We start from the raw sequence: 20,428 nt of genomic DNA, 5'->3' as shown, positions 1-20,428 counted from the left end.
GGTAACACCTGCCTTTTTATAAGGTTGGAAAATAAACCTCTGGAAGATAAAAGTGGAAGTCTTCTCCCTAATCCCTTTATCAGTTTTTGGTGATATTTTTTCTCCGTGTCACATTGGGCAATGACACCTGCAGTTGAACTGCAGAATAAGATGCAAAACAAGGAACTGGGTGGGAGGAACATGTTCTAGAGTTCCATCTGGACATTTGTTTTTTAATGTTTTTATTGATTTTCAGAGAGAGGGAGGGAGAGATTGAAACATCGATGAGAATCATCGATTGGCTGCCTCCTGCACACCCCCTACTGGGATCGAACCATGACCTCGTTCATAGGTCAACACTCAACCACTAAGCCATACCGGCTGGGCAACATTTGTTTTTTTTGTTTTTTTTTTTATAAATCTTTATTGTTGAAAGTATTAACTTATGTCCCCCTTTTTCCCTCACTAAGGATATTTTTTTCCATTGATTTTTAGAGTTGTAGGGAGGGGGATGGAGAGAGAGAAACATCAATGTGAAAGAGACATTGATTAATTGCCTCCACCACCTGCCCCAACCTGGGCAAGGATGGAACCTGCAACCCAGGTGTGTGCTCTTGACCAGGAATTAAACCCATGACCCTTCCATGTGTGTGTTGACACTAACCACTGACCTCTACGGGCCAGGACCGTTGTGTTTTTTTTTTTACTCTTAGTAAGGAACTTTGACTTTTTTTTATTGATACTATCACAGATGTCCCCATTCCTCCTCTACCCTATTTTGACCACCTCCACCCAGTCCCTGGCCTCCCTTTCCTCTGGCAATCACTACTTGTTTTTAATAAAATTATTTGTGCTTTGCAGTGTTGTGTATCATAATCACATACAAAGCAACTTATTTTTACCCCTGCTGTGGTATTGTGTGGTGTTGCATTAGAATTTACCTGGTCCCAAAGATAATTTCCAACTTTTTGTTACTGCAAACTGGATATGCTGAATATCTTGATATAAATATCTTAGCCAACTTCCTTGGTATTGTAGAAGTACATTGCTAGCAGTGGAATTGCTAGATTAAAGGATCTATATATACAATTGCAATGTGATAGGTACTCCCCAGTTGTAAATGGGAACTTGTGTATGTGGGGGTAAGGGGTAGCAACTTGGAAGGAGCCTGCTTTAAGGTTCATGATGTAAGAGGCAACCTGTAGAGGAGCAAGTAAAAAATACAGCACTTTGTTCATGCATGTGCTCTTTAAAAAAAAAAAAATTATTTTTTTTATAGAGAGGAAGGGAGAGGGATAGAAAGAGAGGAAACTATCATCTGCCTCCTGCACACCTCCCACTGGGGATGTGCCCGCAACCAAGGTACATGCCCTTGACCAGAATCGAACCTGGGACCTTTCAGTCCATAGGCGGACGCTCTATCCACTGAGGCAAACCGGCCAGGGCCATGCATGTGCTCTTGAAAAAGACCCCACTTTCAAATTTTACTGTGAAGTTTTGAAACTCAGATTTACATTACTGAAGACATGACATTTGTCAGATGAAACTGCTTCATATGGGACAGTTTCGAAATAGAACAAGGAGAAACTAGTCCACCTTACAGCCACAAACTTCAAAATCTGCTATGACTTATTTGTTTAAAAATATAGTTTTATTGATTTTAGAGAGAGGAAGGGAGAGGATAGAAACATTGATGGCCCTAGCCATTTTGGCTCAGTGGGTACAGTGTTGGTCCAAGGTCAAGGGCACATACCTTGGTGTAGGCTCAATCCCAGCCTTGGTCCAGGTGAGTGCAAGAGGGAACCAATCTCTGTCTCTCCTCCCTTCCACTCTCTAAAATCAGATCTACTGCTTCCTGCACCCCCCCCCCCCTGGGGGTTGAGCCTGCAACCCCAGGCATGTGTACATATCTTGATGGAGAATCAAACTGACTTGGTTCATGGGCTGACACTCAACCACTGAGCCACACTGGCCAGGCTGTTAAGATTTAAGTCCATCAAAAAGTAAATTAGCAGCCACTTATTCCTTGTTAGCAGATTTTAGTCTCCTACAGATACTTTACATATATATTGTGTGCTATAAGTTTTTTGCTGATAATACTGAATGTTCAACATTCTTTTTATTGATTTCAGAGAGGAAGGGAGAGGGAGAGAGAGAAACATCAATGAAGAGAGAATCATTGATTGACTGCCTACTGCATGCCCCCCACTGGGGATTGAGCCCTCAACCTGGGCATGTGTCCTTGACTGGAATCGACCCTTCAGTCCCCAGGCTGACGCTCTATCCACTGAGCCAAACTGACTAGGGCTATGTTCAACATCTTTACATTTTTCTCTCTCATATCTTGGTATTTGCATGCGGTTTCAGAGTTTCCTTTGCATAGATAACAGTTCTCTGTTGATGGACAGTCACTGGTTCTGTTTTCCAATAGAGCCTGCCTATGGCATTTTATTAAGAAGGCAAGGTATTCCCTACAAGTCTGTTTGCTCAGAGACATCCATTCACTTCCTGGTGAACATCTCCCTAACAAGCATTTTTACAGCACTTGTGTTCTTGCGTTACATGGATTTTCCATAGAGGTTTATTTTATTTTGAGGAAATTATTTTAAGAACATAGACTTAAGACTCACATAAATCCCCTCTTCAGCACTTCTGAAGCCTAGAGACCATGAAATAATGACTGCCCCAGCCCCAGGTTCCTGTGTACAAAGGAAAATAGGACCTGGAGGTGGTGTGGGAGTTTTAAAAATATATAGTCAGAGCTTAAAGTTGGCCCGATTTTGACATGGGTAAACTCTACCCATGAGTTTTCTTTTTAGTTAACATGGCATTAGTTAATGATCAGGACTGCAGTTATTCTGCCATTATGTCCTTCGACATTTCAGCTGTCTCCAGTTTTAACAACATTATAAAACAGCGTTGTGATGAACTTTATGCAGGAATGTCCATTAGGCCAGATTCTTACTGGGTCAAAGGGGCCCTTCTCCTGAAGAGCCGGCTATTTCCTGTTGCCCTTAGTAAAGATGGCGGGAGGCGGGGCGTCTCCGCCTTCCGGCTGCAACTGATGCCCTCCCTCAACATGGCTGCCTTTGTTTCCGCCCCTTTAGTTTCCTCTTACGGCGTTACTCAGCTACTCAGTAGCAATGGCGGCGGCGATGGCGGCTTCACGCAGATTCCGCGACCTGCCGCTGTGGCGTGAGTCACCTCTTGACCGCTGGGGGTCCGATCGCTGTCATGCTGTCCTAGAAGTCATGTGACGGGGAGGTTGTCCCAGGCCAAGCAGGGTCCGGTTCCTTTAACTCAGGGATCCGAGCGTCCCATCCAAGGATTCCCCAGTTCTATAGGCCTGTGTCTTACAGTCGGGTCGCTGAGGGCGCACTGTCCCTAACCTGGGGTCAGTTCCACAACCGAGGGTCTGAAGTGGTTCTCAGATTGAGATCGCTGATAATTGCACCCCTAATCTTAAAACTGTATCTACCTACACTGAGGTCTCTAAGGGTCCCGTGTTCCCCAGTCTAGTGTCACTGAGATGTGTGCCCTCTGCTCTTGAAGGTGCTGTGTCCCCAATATGGGGTCATCAAAGGCTCTTCCTTCCTTTGTCTCCTCAGGACTGACAGCCCCCACCCACCTGGGTCTCAACCTTAGCCTTCGCCCCATGAGCTCCTCTGCACAAGATGAGGCCTCCAGAGCAGCCCCCAGTGAAGCCCCACACCACAACTATGAGTCCCTTCGTGTGACAGCTGCCCAGAGACACATTCTGCATGTACAACTAAATCGGCCGGAGAAAAGGAATGCCATGAACAAGGCCTTCTGGAGGTCTGGCCTACAGATCCTGGAGGCCTGCCTGCAAGAGGAGGCAGAGGCTGAGGGATTGGCTAGGGGTGGGGTATGGGAGACAGTTGGACATGAAGGTAGGGGATTCCCACCCCAGACACAGCCCTTCCTCACTCCTTGCCCCTCCACAGCGAGATGGTGGAGTGCTTCAACAAGATAGCGCAAGATGCTGACTGTCGGGCTGTGGTGATCTCTGGTGCAGGAAAAATGTTCACTGCAGGTATGAGATGTTCTCCATCCCCACCTGCCTCCCCTACCCCTAGGTATAGATAAATGCTTTTTTTTTTTTTTTTTTTTTTTTAAATGCAGCAAAGAAAGTAAAGGTTTATTTACACCCAGAGACAGGTTAGCTAATAGTTAAAGACCTGACTCCTGGATGGCTTCCAGGGAATGGGTCATACAGGGGAAAAATCATTAATCATGATGACTCAGGGAGTTAAGGTTTCGGTCAGGGTCATGGTCTCTACTGATTGGTAGATGATAGAGTAGGGGGTAGTTGATCAGTGTATCTGGTCCTGATGTCAGCCATGGTGTGGGTTGGCTGCTTTTCTGGGCCTAGAGCTGAAACACAACTGAAGTCTAGATGTTATCTCTAGTTTGACAGAAACTGTCTCTGTTATCAGTAGACCTGAAGCTTTTTCATAGGATTATTTGGTGCAGATCAGAACCTCATTGCCCTGAGGGCTTAATGATTAAGGGAGTGGTCCTGCAAGGGAGAAGAAGGCAGGTGAGTCAGGGTGCTAGATGAGGCCAGTTTGAATCAAAAGTAAAGAAAGGAGAAAAGGTCTTAAGAAACTTCGAAATGAAGTTTCTATGTGGTTATGATCCCCCACCCCCTTTTTTTTGATCATTTCTAATCTTGAGGAATATAGGGCAGCTGGCTAGGACTATAACCATTGTTTTGAACTCTGTATCTAGTAGTTTGCTTGCTTCCATTTCATTTAGTTTTTTGTTTTTTTTCTGGAGATTCCTTCTGTTCTTTCATTCGTGACGTTGCTTTGTCTCCACATTTTTTAAAAATATATTTTATTGATTTTTTACAGAGAGGAAGGGAGAGGGATAGAGAGTTAGAAACATTGATGAGAGAGAAACATTGATTAGCTGCCTCCTGCACACCCCCTACTGGGGATGTGCCCGCAACCAAGGTACATGCCCTTGACCAGAATCGAACCTGGGACTCTCGAGTCCGCAGGCCGATGCTCTATCCACTGAGCCAAACCGGTTAGGGCTGTCTCCACATTTTGGCTGCTTCCCTGTGTTTGTTGCTGTGTACTCGGTAGAGCTGCTATGTCTGCTGGAATTGGTAAATAGCCTTGTGTGGTAGATGTCCCGTAGGGCCCAGTGGCTCAGCCTCCCCAGTCACCTGAGCTGGGCACTATAGGTGTGTCCCTGTGGGGCTGTGGGCACAGTCCTGTAGTTGAGCCTTGATTGTTATTGGTGTCTCTGGGAGGAATTGACCTCCAGGCTAAGTGGCTGTGAGGACCAGCTGCAACTACAGTGGAAGAGCTGCTGTGCAGGAGACACCCCTGTGGAGCAGGACTTGCTTCAGTGGGGCTTTGGTGCTCACTGAGTCTGCCCCTTGAGTGTGTCACTTGTGGATGTGTAGGGTTGTAATCTGCTATGGTCTGAAGCTGTACACCAGGTGCACTGGCTCTGGGCCTCTCAGGAGGTGCAAAGTCACCACTGCCTGGGGCCACCCAGCAGAAGCTACAGAGATCTGCAGATGGCTGCTACTTGTGTTGGGCTTGGAAGTACCTAGGAGAGGCCCAGCTGTGAAGCAAGGCAGGCTGGTGCTTGTGCCAGGTCTTGGACCTTTTATTGATAGGTTTTGGGCATGATGACACCAGTCTAAAGCCTGAACCAAGACAGGCCATTTTTATATGGAAAAGCCTCCGTAAACAGCTTTGGTTGGGCCAGATGTCAGGAAATCACCAGGGTAGAGTGAACAGTGTGGGCCACACTGATGGAAACTCAGATATGGCTGTCAATTAGCTTTGAGGTGGGGGAGGTCCCAGCACAGGAACAACGACCCCTGTGAGCACACCTGTCCGAGAGAAAGCCACCCCTGATTTCCTGCCCTGATGCCAGAACATCCTCCCCATATGTCCCTGGATTTCCCAAAGCCTCCGCCCAGCGCTGGAGCTCAGAAGAAGTGGGCCATGTAAACTTCATGTGCGGGCCTTTTAAGAGGAACACCTGGGATTCCAGCAGCCTCTGTGTTACTCAGCCACAATCTCTGCAGTTTTTTACAGCCCGAAGTTACAGGGGCTTCTCTCCCCAGCTCTGAAACCCTGGGCTGGGACTGGTGTGGGGCTGGGACCACCTTCTTCTCACGGGAAGCCTTGGAGATATCTTTCGATTAAAAACGTGCCACATGTGCCGAAACCGGTTTGGCTCAGTGGATAGAGCGTCGGCCTAAGGACTGAAAGGACCCGGGTTCGATTCCGGTCAAGGGCATGTACCTTGGTTGTGGGCACATCCCCAGTAGGGGGTGTGCAGGAGGCAGCTGATCGATGTTTCTCTCTCATCGATGTTTCTAGCTCTCTATCCCTCTCCCTTCCTCTCTGTAAAATATAAATAAAATATATTTAAAAAAAAAACACAAAAAAAAAACATGCCACATGTGAGTGTTGGACCAGCCTATTCCGTGCCTCTGCCCTTCCTACCAGTCTTGATGTGCTTCCTTTGTTACTTCTCTAGTTGTAGGACTTCATTCATCCAGATATCAGGTGGTTCAGAATGATGGTTGTTTGTATTTTAGTTGTAATTTTGATGTGGTTGTGGAAGGCAGCAATTACTGGCATTTATCTATGCCGCCATCTTGGTTACCTCACTATCAGAGGGCTGCAGTCAAACACTTTTATTAGAAAAATTCAGGAAGCATCCAACCTGGGAACTCCACCTGCCAGGAGCCTCTGGGTGGTCAAGTACCGGCCCTGCTCGCTAGCGCAGCTGGACTACCACAGGGAGCAGGTGCCCCACCATGCAGCCTGGTGAGGCCTCCGACAGGGGCATGGGAGGGAGGGCCTGGCTCCAGCATTGTCCCTGCTGGAGGTGATGGATGCAGTGGGGAACAATAAAACAGTGAAGGGGAAAGAGTGTTGGGGTGAGGGTTGTGCTTGTAAACAAGGAGAGGCTGGTTGAGAACTGTCATCTGAGCCAAGGCTAGTCCCAGATGGAGTGAAAAAGCCCTGGTACAGATGCGGGGGGCGTGAGGCGGGGGGGAATGGAACTGGTGGAGGGAACAGCAAGTACAAAATCCCGGAGGCAGGAGTGTGCGCAGCTTCTTCTGGGTCTTCCAGCTAGTGTAGCTGGATAATAGTGGTCCAGAGGGAAGAGGAATAGGAAATGGGATATGTGTGTTTGGGAAGGGGTGAAAATTCAATAAATTCCATAGAGGTAGGTGAGAAGCCTTTGGAAGATTTGGAGCAAAGAAATGATGTCATCCCAATGATTTTTTAAACCAGCTTACTTAAAAAAAAAGAAGAAGAAGAAGAAGAAGAAAAATTCAGGCCCGGCTGGCATGGCTCAGTGGTTGAGCATTGACCTATGAGCCAAGAGGTCACAGTTCAATTCCCGGTCAGGGCACATGCCCAAGTTGTGGGCTCGGTCTCCAGTGTGGGGTGTGCAGGAGCAGCTGATTAGTGATTCTCTCATCATTGATGTTTCTGTCTCTCTCTGCCTCTCCCTTCCTCTCTGAAATCAATAAAAAAATATATATTTTTTTAAAAAAGAAAAGGAAAAATTCAGGATCCAGTCCAAAGGTGAACAATTAGATTAAAAAATGCTTTTGTTTATTCTCACCCAGGTTATTTTTTCCATTGATTTTTTTTTTTTTTATTGATCTTTAGAGAAAGCGGAAGATAGAGGGAAAGACAGAGAAATATAGATTGAGAGAAACACCTTGATTGGTTGCCTCCTGCATGCACCTCAACCAGGGCCCTGCCAGGGAAGCTTGCAACCAAGGTACGTACCCTTGATTAGAATTGAATCTGCAACCCTTTGGTCTGCAGTCCAATGCTCTCTCCATTGAGCCGAACCGGCTAGGCCCGTGGTTGGCAAACTGCGGCTCGTGAGCCACATGCAGCTCTTTGGCCCCTTGAATGTGGCTCTTTCACAAAATACCACGGCCTGGCTGAATCTATTTTGAAGAAGTGGTGTTAGAAGAAGTTTAAGTTTAAAAAATTTGGCTCTCAAGAGAAATTTCAATCGTTGTACTGTTGATATTTGGCTCTGTTGACTAATGAGTTTGCCGACCACTGGGCTAGGCCATTGATTTTTTAAAAATATTTTTTTATTGCTTTTTAGAGAGGGGAAGGGAGAAGGATATGGAGATAGAAACATTGATGAGAGAGGAAGTAATTGATTGGCTGCTTCCTGCACGGCCCCCACTGGGGATCGAACCCACAACCTGGGCATGTGCCCTGACTAGAAAGTGAACCAGCAACCTCTTGGTTCCTGGGTTGACACTCAACCATTGAGCCACATAGCCGGGCTCCATTGATTTTTTTATTTTAGAGAGAGTGGAGGGAAAGGTGGGAGGGGGAGAGCGAGAGGAGAGAAGAGAGAGAAAGACATTGATGTGAGAGAGGCACATCAATTGGTTTCTTCCTGCACATGCCCCGACCAGGGGCCAGAGATTGAGCCTGCAACTGAGGTACGTGCCATTGACTAGAATAAATCCTGTGAGCCTTTAGTCCGTGAGCCAACACTCTATTCACTGAGCAAAACTGGCTAGAGCAATATGTTCTTTTTATAACAAGACACAATTGGAAATTGGCTTATTACTAAGACTTTGACTGGATTGTCATTTTTTTAAATATATTTTTTTTACTTATTTCAGAGAGGAAGGGAGAGGGAGAGAGAGATAGAAGCATCAATGATGAGAGAGAATCATTGATTAGCTGCCTCCTGCACACACCCTACTGGGGATTGAGCCCACAACCTGGGCATATCCATTGACCGGAATTGAACCCGGGACCCTTCAGTCCACAGGCCGATGCTCTATCCACTGAGCCAAACCGGCTAGGGCTGGAATGTAATTTTTTTTTTTAATAAATCTTTATTGTTCAGATTATTACAGGTGTTCCTCTTTTTTTCCCCCATAGCTTCCCTCCACCTGATTCCCCACCCCACCCCATGCCCTTACCCCCCGCCACTGTCTTCATCCATAGGTGTAAGCTTTTTGTCCAATCTCTTCCCGCACCCCTCACACCCCTTCCCCCCTGAGAATTGTCAGTCCACTCCCTTTCTATGTCCCTGATTCTATTATATTCACCAGTCCATTCTGTTCTTCAGATTTTTTATTCACTTGATTTTTAGATTCACTTGTTGGTAGGTATGTATTTGATGTCACTTTGTTGTTCATAATTTTTATCTTTACCTTTTTCTTCTTCTTCCTCTTCTTAAAGAACATCCTTCAGTATTTCATGTAATCCTGGTTTGGTGGTGATGAACTCCTTTAGCTTTTTCTTATCTGTGAAGCTCTTTATCTGACCTTCAACTCTGAATGATAGGATTGCTGGGTAGAGTAATCTTGGTTGTAGGTTCTTGCTGTTCATCACTTTGAATATTTCTTGCCACTCCCTTCTGGCTTGCATAGTTTCTGCCCAGAAATCAGCTGACAGTCGTATGGGTGCTCCCTTGTAGGTAACTACCTGTTTTTCTCTTGCTGCTTTCAAGATTCTCTCTTTGTCTTTTGCCCTTGGCATTTTAATTATGATGTGTCTTGGTGTGGTCCTCTTTGGATTCCTCTTGTATGGGGTTCTGTGTGCTTCCTGAACTTGTAAGTCTATTTCTTTCACCAGGTAGGGAAAGTTTTCTGTCATTATTTCTTCTAATAGGTTTTCAATATTTTGCTCTCTCTCTTCTTCTGGCACCCCCAAAATTCGGATGTTGGTACGCTTAAAGTTGTCCCAGAGGCTCCTTACACTATCTTCATATTTTTGGATTTTTTCTTTTTTTTTTTTTCTGGTTGGGTGTTTTTTGTTTCCTCATATTTCAGATCTTTGGTTTGATTCTTGGGGTACGTTGATCTACAGTTGAGTTTCTGTATATTCTTTATTTCGGACAGTGTATGCTTAATTTCTGACTGGTCCTTTTCCATTTTTTTGGTATTCTCATTAAGATCCTTAAAGGTCTCACTAAGTTCCTCAGCGGTTTTTAGAAGATTCTTGAGTAACCTTATAAATGTGGTTCTGAACTCTATGTCATCCAGTAGTTTGCTTTCTTCCATTTCTCTCATTCGTGACATGTTTCTTGGTCTCTGCATTTTGCTGCTTCCTTGTGTTGATGGAGTGGCTTTGTGTGGTAGGTGACCTATAGGGTCACCTCCCCAATCACCTGAGGTGGACGCTCTTAATACACCCCTTTGTGGGCTGAGTGCAAAGTCTTGGTGTAGTTAAGCCTTGATTGATGTTGGTACACTGGGAGGAATTGACCTCCAGGCCAATTGGCTGTGAGGACCCGCTGTGTCTATAATGGAAGAACTGCTGCGCTGGAGACACGCTTATGGTGCAGGACTTGTTTCAGTGGGGCTTTGGTGCTCACTGAGTCTGCCTCTTGAATGTGTCACTTATGGATGTGAGGAGCTGAAATCTGGTGTCTCACTCTGACCACTAGGTACACTGGCTTCTGGATCTCCAATGGGGTGCAGGTCAGCTACTGTCTGAGGCCACCCAGCAGGCGCTACAGCGAGAACTACAGTTTTCTCCTCTTTGCTTGGGGTTTGGAGGTTTTGGAGCTGTCTGACCCAGGCTGCAAGTTTGCTAGGTTAAGCTGCAATAGGGCAGACCATTCATATGCTAAAGCCGCTGCTTGGCGCTTGGGTGGGTTTGTAGGTTGTGCGGGGCGGGGTCTCAGGGTGTCACTAGGCTCGGGCGTGGCAAACAGCAATGGCTGCCAGTAAGCCGGCTCTGTGGCTCTGTGTCTCCGACCGTGTCCCCGCGTCCTGCGCCCCAGCACAGTAAACAATTATTCCTGTGCGCAGCCCTGCAAGCAAGCCTCCCTCACTTTCCGACCCCACAGCAGACAGTCCAGCTTCTCCCCGTAGGAGTTTGGGTCCCCCGAGTCTCCAGAAACTGGAGTTAGGAGTAATCGGGAGCTTATCTCCCTTCTGGTTGAAAACAGCAGTACTCCCGATTCGCGTGTCTCCGTACCTCAGCTTTTCCGCGCTTGTGCACCCCTCAATGCTGTTTGCTCTTTTTTTCTAGTTGTAGAACTTCCACTCAGCCAGCTTTCCCGTGGTTCTGGGTGGTAGATGTTTTGTCTTTTAGTTGTAGTTTTGAAATTGTTGTGCGAGGCAGCAGTTTAGGTGTTTACCTATGCCGCCATCTTGGATCCTCCTCCTGGAATGTAATTTTTTACATAGACCCTGCACCAACTCAGATGTCACCAGAAAGTTTTAAGGAATTATTATTGACTTTGGAAGCTGATAAAAGCCCCTTGGAAAATGGTCTGGTACCCTACTTCCATGGTTCACATTAGTTTTTCCAGATAAGGAACAAAGGTTGCTTTCCTGGGAGACAACAAGGAAAGAACCTCTCAAGACATTGTAAAGAACCTTGAGAACCTGAGGAATTCACCCAAATCAATAGGTATTGCAAGCAAATGCTGGTGGCAACTATGTGGCTTGGCTTCTAGCCCTAAGGGGCTAAAGGTCAGTCTGGAGATTCCTTATGAAATTCCAGCAAATCAGATTTAAAAGAACTTATATGATCAATTACTATTCTTGTCATACTCTCTCCCTCCCTCTCCACTCCCCACCCCCATCCACTCTCTAAAAATCAATGGGAAAATATCCTCGGGTAAGGTAGGGAGAAAAATATGTTTCAATATGAGCAATGCTTGTTAATTAGGGTTGTCAGCAGCTTCTAACTTCCCCTTTTATCATTTTAATTTAAAACATTCATGCCGAAACCGATTTGGCTCAGTGGATAGAGCGTCGGCCTGCGGACTGAAGGGTCCCGGGTTCAATTCCGGTCAAGGGCATGTACCTTGGTTGCGGGCACATCCCCAGTGGGAGGTGTGCAGGAGGCAGCTGATCGATGTTTCTCTCTCATTAATGTTTCTAGCTCTCTATCCCTCTCCCTTCCTCTCTGTAAAATATCAATAAAATATATTTTAAAAAAAAAAAACATTCAAATTCAGCCCAGCTGGTATTGCTCAGTGATTGAGCATTGACCCATGAACCAGGAGGTCATTGTTCAATTCTAGATCAGGCACATGCCTGAGTTGTGGGCTCGATTCCCAGTATGGGGGCAAGTAGGAGGCAACCGATTGGTGATTCTCTTTCATCACTGATGTTTCTCTCTTCCCCTCTCTGAAATCAATAAAAAAAATAAAATAAAATATTCAAATTCAGAAATTAGTTCAACTGAACATGACAGAACATGACTTAAGGTCCTTAACCTCTGAGAATCTTTTTTTTTTTTTTGTCAGTAAAGTGTGTTATAATAATAACATGCTTTCATGTAATTACCCAACACACATGAACTGATTCCTAGTTCCATGTCTCTTGGATCTTTTGATTGTCCCTCAGGTCTGTTCCTGAAGTGGTAATTCCCATGGACCAGATCCACTGATTCCTTTGTCATCTCTATTATGCTAAGCCCATCCAGTTAGTTTTACAATTTCTGATAATGTAGTTTAGAGTTTTCAAATTTCCATCTGGTTCTTTATAGATTTTCCATTTCTCTGCTGAACTTTCATGTCTTTTTATTTATCATGAGTATATCTTTCTTTGTGCCATTGAGCATAGTTGTAATGGCTGCTTTAAAATCTTTGTCTCCTTATTTCAACATCTGGGTCACCTTTAGGTCAATCTCTGTTTTTTATCTTTTCTTTTGAAAAAAATAGGTCTCATATTTATTTTTCTTTGTATTTGGAGTAACTTTGGATTGTATCCTGGATATTGGGATATTGGAAGATGTTGTGGGAACTTTGGATCCTACTATAGAACTCCAAAGAGTGTTGAGATTCCTGTTTTATCAGCTTAGTTGGAATCAGCTTTTAAATCTTTTGGGCTGCATGCGTGGTTCATAGATCAGCAATAAATTTGGGTAAAGTTTATACACAGAATTTGGAGCTCCCCTCTCTGGCTGTCTCCTTTCATTTGTGGAATTTACCCCCTTGCAGCTGGGATCACCCTGACTCTGTCTTCTGGTTCTACAAGCACAACTTCAGTTTAGCCTTGGGCTAAAAGCTCTAAAAACTGGTAACTCCCTCAGTGCCAGAACCTTTTTTTAAGTGACAGCTCTCTTTAGAATCTTCCCTGTGCTGTCCAGTAGCTGTTTGTATCTTGTCCAACCAGAGCACATAGTTGTAATCTGTGAGATGAAGTGAGGCATCACATAAAGATTTCTGACTTGCTTGTGGGCTCCGCTGAGGAGCAGAGGTTGGGCTGCAGTTACAACCCCTTAGCTCCTGGTCCCTGGCCCAGCAGCAGCATGGCCTGCAGGGAGACATTGAAGCGGCCTATGGAGCTGGAGGCAGCACTGCTGAGCTGGGGTTGCCCTAAGCAGCAGTGCTGTGCCCATCTGTAGCCCCACTCCTCAGGCCCCTGGATACGATACCGAGCCGTAGTCATTTCAGATGCACATCCCACTGTGCCTCCCAACCCCAGAGCAAATTTTTCAGAACATAAAACAAGAATACGGTCATTATCAGAGGTGGAGACATTTCTAAGTTCTTGATCAGTCCCTGGCTGGTGGGGCATGTGCTGGAGGCAACCAGTTGATGTTTCTCTCTCTCTCTGTCTCTCTCTCTCTCTGTCTCCCTCTCCCTCCCTCCCTCCCTCCCTCCCTCCCTCCCTCCCTCCCTCCCTCCCTCCCTCCCTATCCTTTCCTCTCTCTCTAAAGTCAATAAAAATATATTTTAAAATAAATAAATAAATAAAAATAAAAAAGCATATACTTGAGTGAGGATTAAAAAAAAAAGTTCTTAATCAGAATGAAGCTTGTATTCAGAAAGTCATCTCACTCCTCAGCACTCACAGCACCTAGTTCTCCAGGTTTCCCCTCAATGAAGAGGGACCAGCCCACCTTTACTCTCCACCATGTTGGAATAATATGCGAGCATCTCTTAGAAGACCGTGAATCCCTGGCCGATGTTGTTCAGTGGTTAAAGCGGCGGCTCATGCACCAAAAGGTTACAGGTTTGATTCCCTATCATGGGCACATACCTAAGTCAGAGTGCCCCAGGTACGTGTAGGAGGCAACCAATCAGTATCTCTCACATCAATGCTTCTCTCTCTCTCTCCTCCTCCCTCTCCCCCCTCCCTGCCTTCCTCCCTCTTTTCCACTCTTTCTAAAAAGGAATGGAAAAAATATCCTCAAGTGAGGATTAACAAAAAGAAAAGAAATAGCCCATACTTAATGTAGCATTTGTGAGGTGTGAGGTGTCATCGCATTTCACACATGTTAATTCTCCCACAACCCCAGGAGACAGGTTCAGTTCTCATCCCCATTTTACTAGTCTATATGCTGAAACTCCAGCCCAAAGGAAGGAGGAAATGCCCAGTTCTCACAGGTGCTAAGTGGCAGAGCCAGGATTTCTGACCTGGAGCTGCCCGGCTGCCGAGTCCCCTTGCCGATAAACCACTAAGTGACTGTAACCCAGGTACCTGGCGTGCTGGTTCCCAGAGCCAGCCACTCCCACGGGCGCCTCCTGCACACCCCCTTCAGCTCTGTGTTGCAGTTTCCTCCTCTGAAGAGAATGGAGGTAACAGCACCCAGCTCAGGTGTCTGTGAGGATTCAGTGAGTGCAGATGCATAAAACACCAATACATGGAAAACTTTTTTGATGTAGCTGTTATTTGTGATTATGAATAACTTCATTATGATTATGAATGATACCTGGAACATTTCAAGATTCTCAGGAGAATGTGATGGCGGACTTCACTGCAGGGAGTGGTTCTTACTGTGGAGGGGAACACCTTGTATTCTGGTCAGGGGCCCTTACTTCATGGGGTTGTAAAAGCCAGTGTCTACAGGTCCAGCTAGTACAGGTAAACCAGAAAAACCAGTGGAGGCAGGGACCACAAGGTGCCAAGCTGGGCCTGTCTGGGAGTAAGCGTGGCTCCCGTGAGTCACTCAGACTTCTCAGACAGGGAGTGGAAGAAGCGCTCAGACCGATCCAGGTGGTTCTGGCCCCTGCTGAAATGGAGTCTGTAATACCAACGTGTGATGCCCTAAACGCCAGGCACTGCTTAAAGCTTCATCTCCTTGAAGTCTTGCAGCCTTATCAGCTCTCAGGAGGGCTTTACCCTCATTTTACAGAGAAGAAACCCAAGGCCCAGAGGATGAAGTGACCTGGACAAGGACACTGGGGGTCCCATCTATTTATTTATTTATTTAAATATATTTTTATTGATTTAAGAGAGGGAGAGATCAAAACATCAATGATGAGAGAGAATCATTGATTTGGTGCTTCCTGCACACCCTGCCCCTATTTGGGATCGAGTCCACAATCTGGGCTTGTGCCTTTGATGGGAATCAAACCTGGAACCCTTCAGTCCACAGGCCAACGCTCTATCCATTGAGCCAAATCAGCTGGGGCCAGGGGATCCCATCTTAAGCATACTAACTTGCACAAATTCATCTCTACCCTGAGCCAACACTCCTCCCATCTCATTTAAACAAGCTGTGGAGGCAACAAAGTCTGAGAGTGGGGTGTGGATGTATGTGGAAATGATTTTTCAGGTTTGTTAACCAAATTGTTAGAGGACAGACAGCAGGATGAGCATGATTAAGCTGAGGAGTAAACAAGTGAAGGATGATTCTGTTTAGAACTGTCCCATAGCTCTATCTCAGAGTAAAAGCCAAAGTCCGCCTCTTGGCTCAGGAGGCCCCACACTGCTGGCCCGTTCACCTCTCTGACCTTGACTCTTCCCACTTTCCTTCTTGCTCGTTCCACTTCAGCTACCCTGGCCTCCTCCATGGTCCTCACACAGACCAGGGGCATTCCTACCACTGGCTGTTCCTGACATTTGGAACTCTTATCCCGGATGTCCCTGTAGTTCCCTGTCTCTTCTCCACATCTTTTTTAAAAATTATTTAATAAATTTTTATTGATTTCAGAGGGGAAGAGGGAGGTAGAGAGAGATAAAACATCAATGATGAGAGAGAATCATCGATTGGCTGCCTCCTGCACACCCCCTACTGGGGATCAAGCCCGCAACCCAGGCATGTGCCATTGACCGGCATCAAACCCGGGACCCTGTAGTCCGCAGGCTGACGCTCTATCCACTCAGCCAAACTAGGTAGGGCCTCTTCTCCATATCTTTACTCAAATGTCACTTTTTCAGTGAGTGGGTCCCTGACACCCAATACAATACTGCAGTAGTCCTCACTGCACACTCACTCACTTTCCGTTCCATTGTCCTTCTTTAGTTTTAACATTTATCATCATCTGACAACATGTATTTTCGTATGTGTTTGTCTTTCCCATAGAAGGGCAGCTCCATGAGGACAGGAATTGTCTGTATTGTTCACTTATTGAGCTCCTACTGTATACTAGGCTTTGTTTAGCCACTGGGATACAGAGGTGGACAAAGACAAAAATTCCCCAGCTCCTGGCGCTCTCATCCTAGATGGGAGATGGGCACTAAGTGAGATAAGCACAACATTATGCGACAGCAGTGCCGGAGCCAGGCAGAGGAAGGAGATGGAAGGTGACGGCTGCTATTTAGCCAGGGTAGCCAGAGCAGGCCTTTCTGAGGAGATGACTTCTGAGCTGTTTCCTGCACAGAGATGGAATCTGTCTTGGGATCAGAACAGGGGGAAGGACTTTTACGCAGAGGGAACAGGAGGCCCAAAGGCCCTGAGAGGGAATGTGTTGTGTTGTTGGAACAACTGTTGGAGATGTGTGTACCCAAAGGAATAGGTTGGGAATGATTTTTGTGCTGAGCTGGTAAGGTATTGGCAAAGACCTTGCATTTTATTCTAAGTAAGTGGGTTGGGAAGGAAGAAGAGAGGACCCTGAAGTGTCTACATGTTCCCTTTGGCTGTGTATGGGGAGTAGACTGTGGGGGCAGGGGTGGAAGCATGAAGAGGGGGCAGGATGGTAGCCAGAGTGTAGGGGTCATGGAGACTGACAAGTGGAGCAAAGGTCATGTTTGGGCTTGTCTTGCAGTTGGAGCCCCCAGAATTGCTGCATCTCAGGAACCACTAGCAGCATTGACTCGATTGCTCAAACCAAAACCTGACTGTCAGGCTATCTGGCATATGGTGAAAAGCATGACCTTGGGCAAGTGACTTAAATTCCCCGTGCCTCAGTTTATCCCATAAAATGGAGATAGTAAGAGGACCCACCTCCTAGGGTTGTTGTGAGGAAAAAGTGAGTAGTAAAGGTTAACTTTTATTTCACCATCCCTTGCTGAGCCCTATGTGAGTTTCTTTCTCCACTGCGGTGGTTTGAGGGTTCAAATAGGCTGAGCCTAGGACAGGTTCTCACCTCTAGCTGGGGCAGTGGGAGGCTACATGAGCCTCCTTACACCTCCCACTAGGTATCGACCTCGTGGACATGGCTTCAGACATCCTTCAGCCTCAAGGAGAGGATGTGGCTCGCATAAGCTGGTACCTGCGTAACCTCATCTCCAGATACCAAGAGACCTTCAGCGTCATCGAGAAGGTGACTGGGGGCTGGGAAGGCACGCCTTCTGTCCATCTCTCCTGGGCCAGCCCTGACCCCGCCCCTCTCGTTTTCTTCCAGTGCCCCAAACCGGTGATTGCAGCCATCCACGGGGGCTGCATTGGCGGAGGTGAGTCTACAACCCCCATCCAGGAACTCATTCTGGCTGTGTGCCTATTGGCTGCTGCCCTTTTGCCTCAGCCAATGGCCTCCAGCCTCAGATCTGTTGCTAGTTGGATTTGGTACCAAACTGCAACCCCCTGGGCCTGGGCGGAGGGTTTGTCCTTATGGTTGTTTAGTGCCCAGGGCTTATACCTCCCAGGTGTGGACCTCATCACCGCCTGTGACATCCGGTACTGTGCCCAGGATGCTTTCTTTCAGGTGAAGGTGAGTCATCCTCCCGACCTTCTGCTTCTTTGAGTCCTGCTTAATGCTGGGCAAAGAGTGGCAGAGTCAGGGCAGAGCAGTGACAGTGCAGGCTAAGGAGGTGGGAATGAGGAGGGAGGGCCTGGAACAAGTCCAGACGGCTTCATGGAAGAGTTCATCAGAAATGACTCTTAAGAAGGTGGAGGGGAGCTATGGGGGCAAAAAAGAGGAACACCTGTAATAATCTGAACAATAAAGATTTATTAAAAAAAAAAAAAAGAAAAAAAAAAAAAGAAATGACTCTTAAGAAGTAAGGCTTGGCCAAAACCGGTTTGGCTCAGTGGATAGAGCGTCAGCCTGCGGACTGAGGGGTCCCGGGTTCGATTCCGGTCAAGGGCACGTAACTTGGTTGCGGGCACATCCCCAGTGGGAGGTGTGCGGGAGGCAGCTGATAGATGTTTCTCTCTCATCGATGTTTCTAACTCTCTATCCCTCTTCCTTCCTCTCTGTAAAAAAATCAATAAAATATATTAAAAAAAAAAAAAAGAAGTAAGGCTTGGTCATGGAGGAATTAAAGGGTAGGACATGCAGTCCAGGTGAGGTCAGGAGTGAGTAAAGAATGGGGACGGGGCAGGCTGGGGACACTGCATTATGGAGTCAGTGCCTCAGAGTGTGGGAGGCAGGATGGAGCCCATTGATGCACTAAGGGGGTGAACCAAGCACGGTTAAGAAGCACTTCACTCTGGAGAGAGACGTGGCAGACCCGAAAGAATTGAGATGGCCGAGGAATTGGAAGGTGGACTCTGGCCTGAAGGAATCTCCTTTGGGAAAGAAATGAAATGGAGTATTGAGGGGAGGAGCATTTGAGTGAGGGGTGGAGTGAGACGAATTTCACTGGCCAGTATCGGGCAGAGACCAAGAACTGACGGGATTGCTACCCGCAGGAGGTGGATGTGGGTTTGGCTGCTGATGTGGGAACGCTGCAGCGTCTGCCCAGAGTCGTCGGGAATCAGAGGTGGGTAGGGAAACCTGGGGGAAGGGACCGAAGGGCATCTCTGGACCTGGGATGACGGCTGGCCCCTGATAACCCTGCCCTCCTGTAGCCTGGTCAACGAGCTGGCCTTCACCGCTCGCAAGATGATGGCTGACGAGGCCCTGAGCAATGGGCTGGTCAGGTAGGCTGCGCCGGTGCTGGTGAAGAGCTCAGGGCCAGCCAGGCCTGGGTGGGGCTCTCTGGGTCCCTGTGAATTCTTATTCTTAGATTCCACGGGGCTTCCTCTCTCTGAGTGGTCAGTTCTTTATTCTGGAGTGTTGTGCCCTGATTGATCCATTTCATGGGAGGAGGGGTGGTGTCTTCTACTTTCTACTGTGATTGGCCACTTCTAATATGGGAGGGAAGGTAGAGAACCCTTCTCAGATCCCCGATTCCAGATGCCCTTCATTTGCAGCCGAATATTCCCAGACAAGGAGGTCATGCTGGATGCCGCCTTCAACCTGGCAGCGGAGATTTCCAGCAAGAGCCCCGTGGCGGTTCAGGGCACCAAAATCAACCTGCTCTACTCCCGCGACCATTCAGTGGCTGAGGGCCTCAATTACATGGTAAGGCTCTCCATCTGACCAATCACAACCCGTCTCTGATCCCAGAGCAACCAATCAGAGTTCAGCGGCCTCTGCAGGCCTTTTCCTCTGATTGGTGTGCTGCTATGTCCCTGTTTTTCATTGGTCCAACTCCAGTCTTGCCCTATCCTTCCATTATTCTCTGCCCTCTCTATCTAGACATCCTGGAACATGAGCATGCTGCAAACCCAGGACATCATTAAGTCTGTCCAGGCAGCCATGGAGAAGAAGGAACTGAAGAGTGTCACCTTCTCCAAGCTCTGAGAGCCCCCATGTCCTAGGCCCTGGCCTGGGGTCTGGTTTTGACCAACCTTATGCATGTGTTTCCTCATCTCCAGAGGGAGAATTAGTAAAGATGGTCACCTTGCTGCCTTCTCACCCAGTCTCCCAGTTTATAACTCTATGACACTGGTTTCTTCATGTCCAGGGCCATACCTTCACCCTTCGAACAATAAAGCAAAGTCAAGAACCTCGTGTCCTTATTGGAGATGGGAGAGGTGGGAAGGAGATAAGATGCACATGGTGATCCATAGACCACAGTTGGCAGTGTGCTGAAGGTTGGGAAGAGAGCTTTGGCCAATGGGAATGGGAGCCAGGCAGGTGATGACCATGCAGAGCTGGCAGTGGACAGGGCAGGGCCAAAGAAAGTCTGACATGGATGGAGCAAGCAGGGGTGCAGCTTGAGGGCAGTGTTCACCCCGCCTGACCCCCTCTCACTGCTTAATGGGATCTGGTACTGAAGTCTGGCAAGGGTTCCATTGCTATCTAGCCAACTGCCTCATTTCTTTAAGTTTTAGGTTTTCTCATCCAGCCTATGTAATAAAGAGGGAATATGCTAATTGACCATCACACCCTCACAAAGATGGTGGCGCCTACAGCCCCGCTGGGGTGGCAGGCGCGTGGCATGGCTGGGCCCACCCCCAGGTGGGTCCCACTGTTCCGCATGCCTGCCTCTGGAGTCCCCCAGTCCCCTCAGCCCCCCAGCCGCCCAGGGGAGGCCCGA

At 47.2% G+C, this 20,428-nt stretch overlaps 1 protein-coding gene across 1 annotated transcript; it reads left to right on the top strand.

The window, feature by feature from the left end:
* The first annotated feature begins 3,045 nt into the window (after positions 1-3,045).
* On the top strand, positions 3,046-19,922 carry ECH1 (enoyl-CoA hydratase 1). The gene is made up of 10 exons (XM_080644326.1): positions 3,046-3,174; positions 3,588-3,795; positions 3,945-4,033; positions 17,318-17,442; positions 17,524-17,572; positions 17,765-17,829; positions 18,753-18,823; positions 18,912-18,983; positions 19,257-19,407; positions 19,585-19,922. Exons 1-10 carry the CDS (start codon positions 3,123-3,125, stop codon positions 19,687-19,689), a joined length of 987 nt encoding a protein of 328 aa, XP_080500452.1. The 5' UTR covers positions 3,046-3,122; the 3' UTR covers positions 19,690-19,922.
* The last annotated feature ends 506 nt before the right edge of the window (positions 19,923-20,428 follow it).

Source organism: Plecotus auritus (assembly GCF_963455305.1).
Source record: "Plecotus auritus genome assembly, chromosome: 10".
In the NCBI taxonomy this organism is placed as follows: domain Eukaryota; kingdom Metazoa; phylum Chordata; class Mammalia; order Chiroptera; family Vespertilionidae; genus Plecotus; species Plecotus auritus.
Note: the sequence above shows the minus strand (reverse complement) of the source record. Positions and strands in the feature narration are given on the sequence as shown.

Excerpts from the sequence above, each read along its gene's own strand:
- ECH1 (XM_080644326.1), top strand. The coding sequence starts at position 3,123 with ATGGCGGCGGCGATGGCGGCTTCACGCAGATTCCGCGACCTGCCGCTG. Across the intron at positions 17,443-17,523 it reads CCTTCAGCGTCATCGAGAAG|TGCCCCAAACCGGTGATTGC; the intron begins GTGACTGGGGGC and ends GTTTTCTTCCAG. Across the intron at positions 17,573-17,764 it reads CGGGGGCTGCATTGGCGGAG|GTGTGGACCTCATCACCGCC; the intron begins GTGAGTCTACAA and ends TATACCTCCCAG.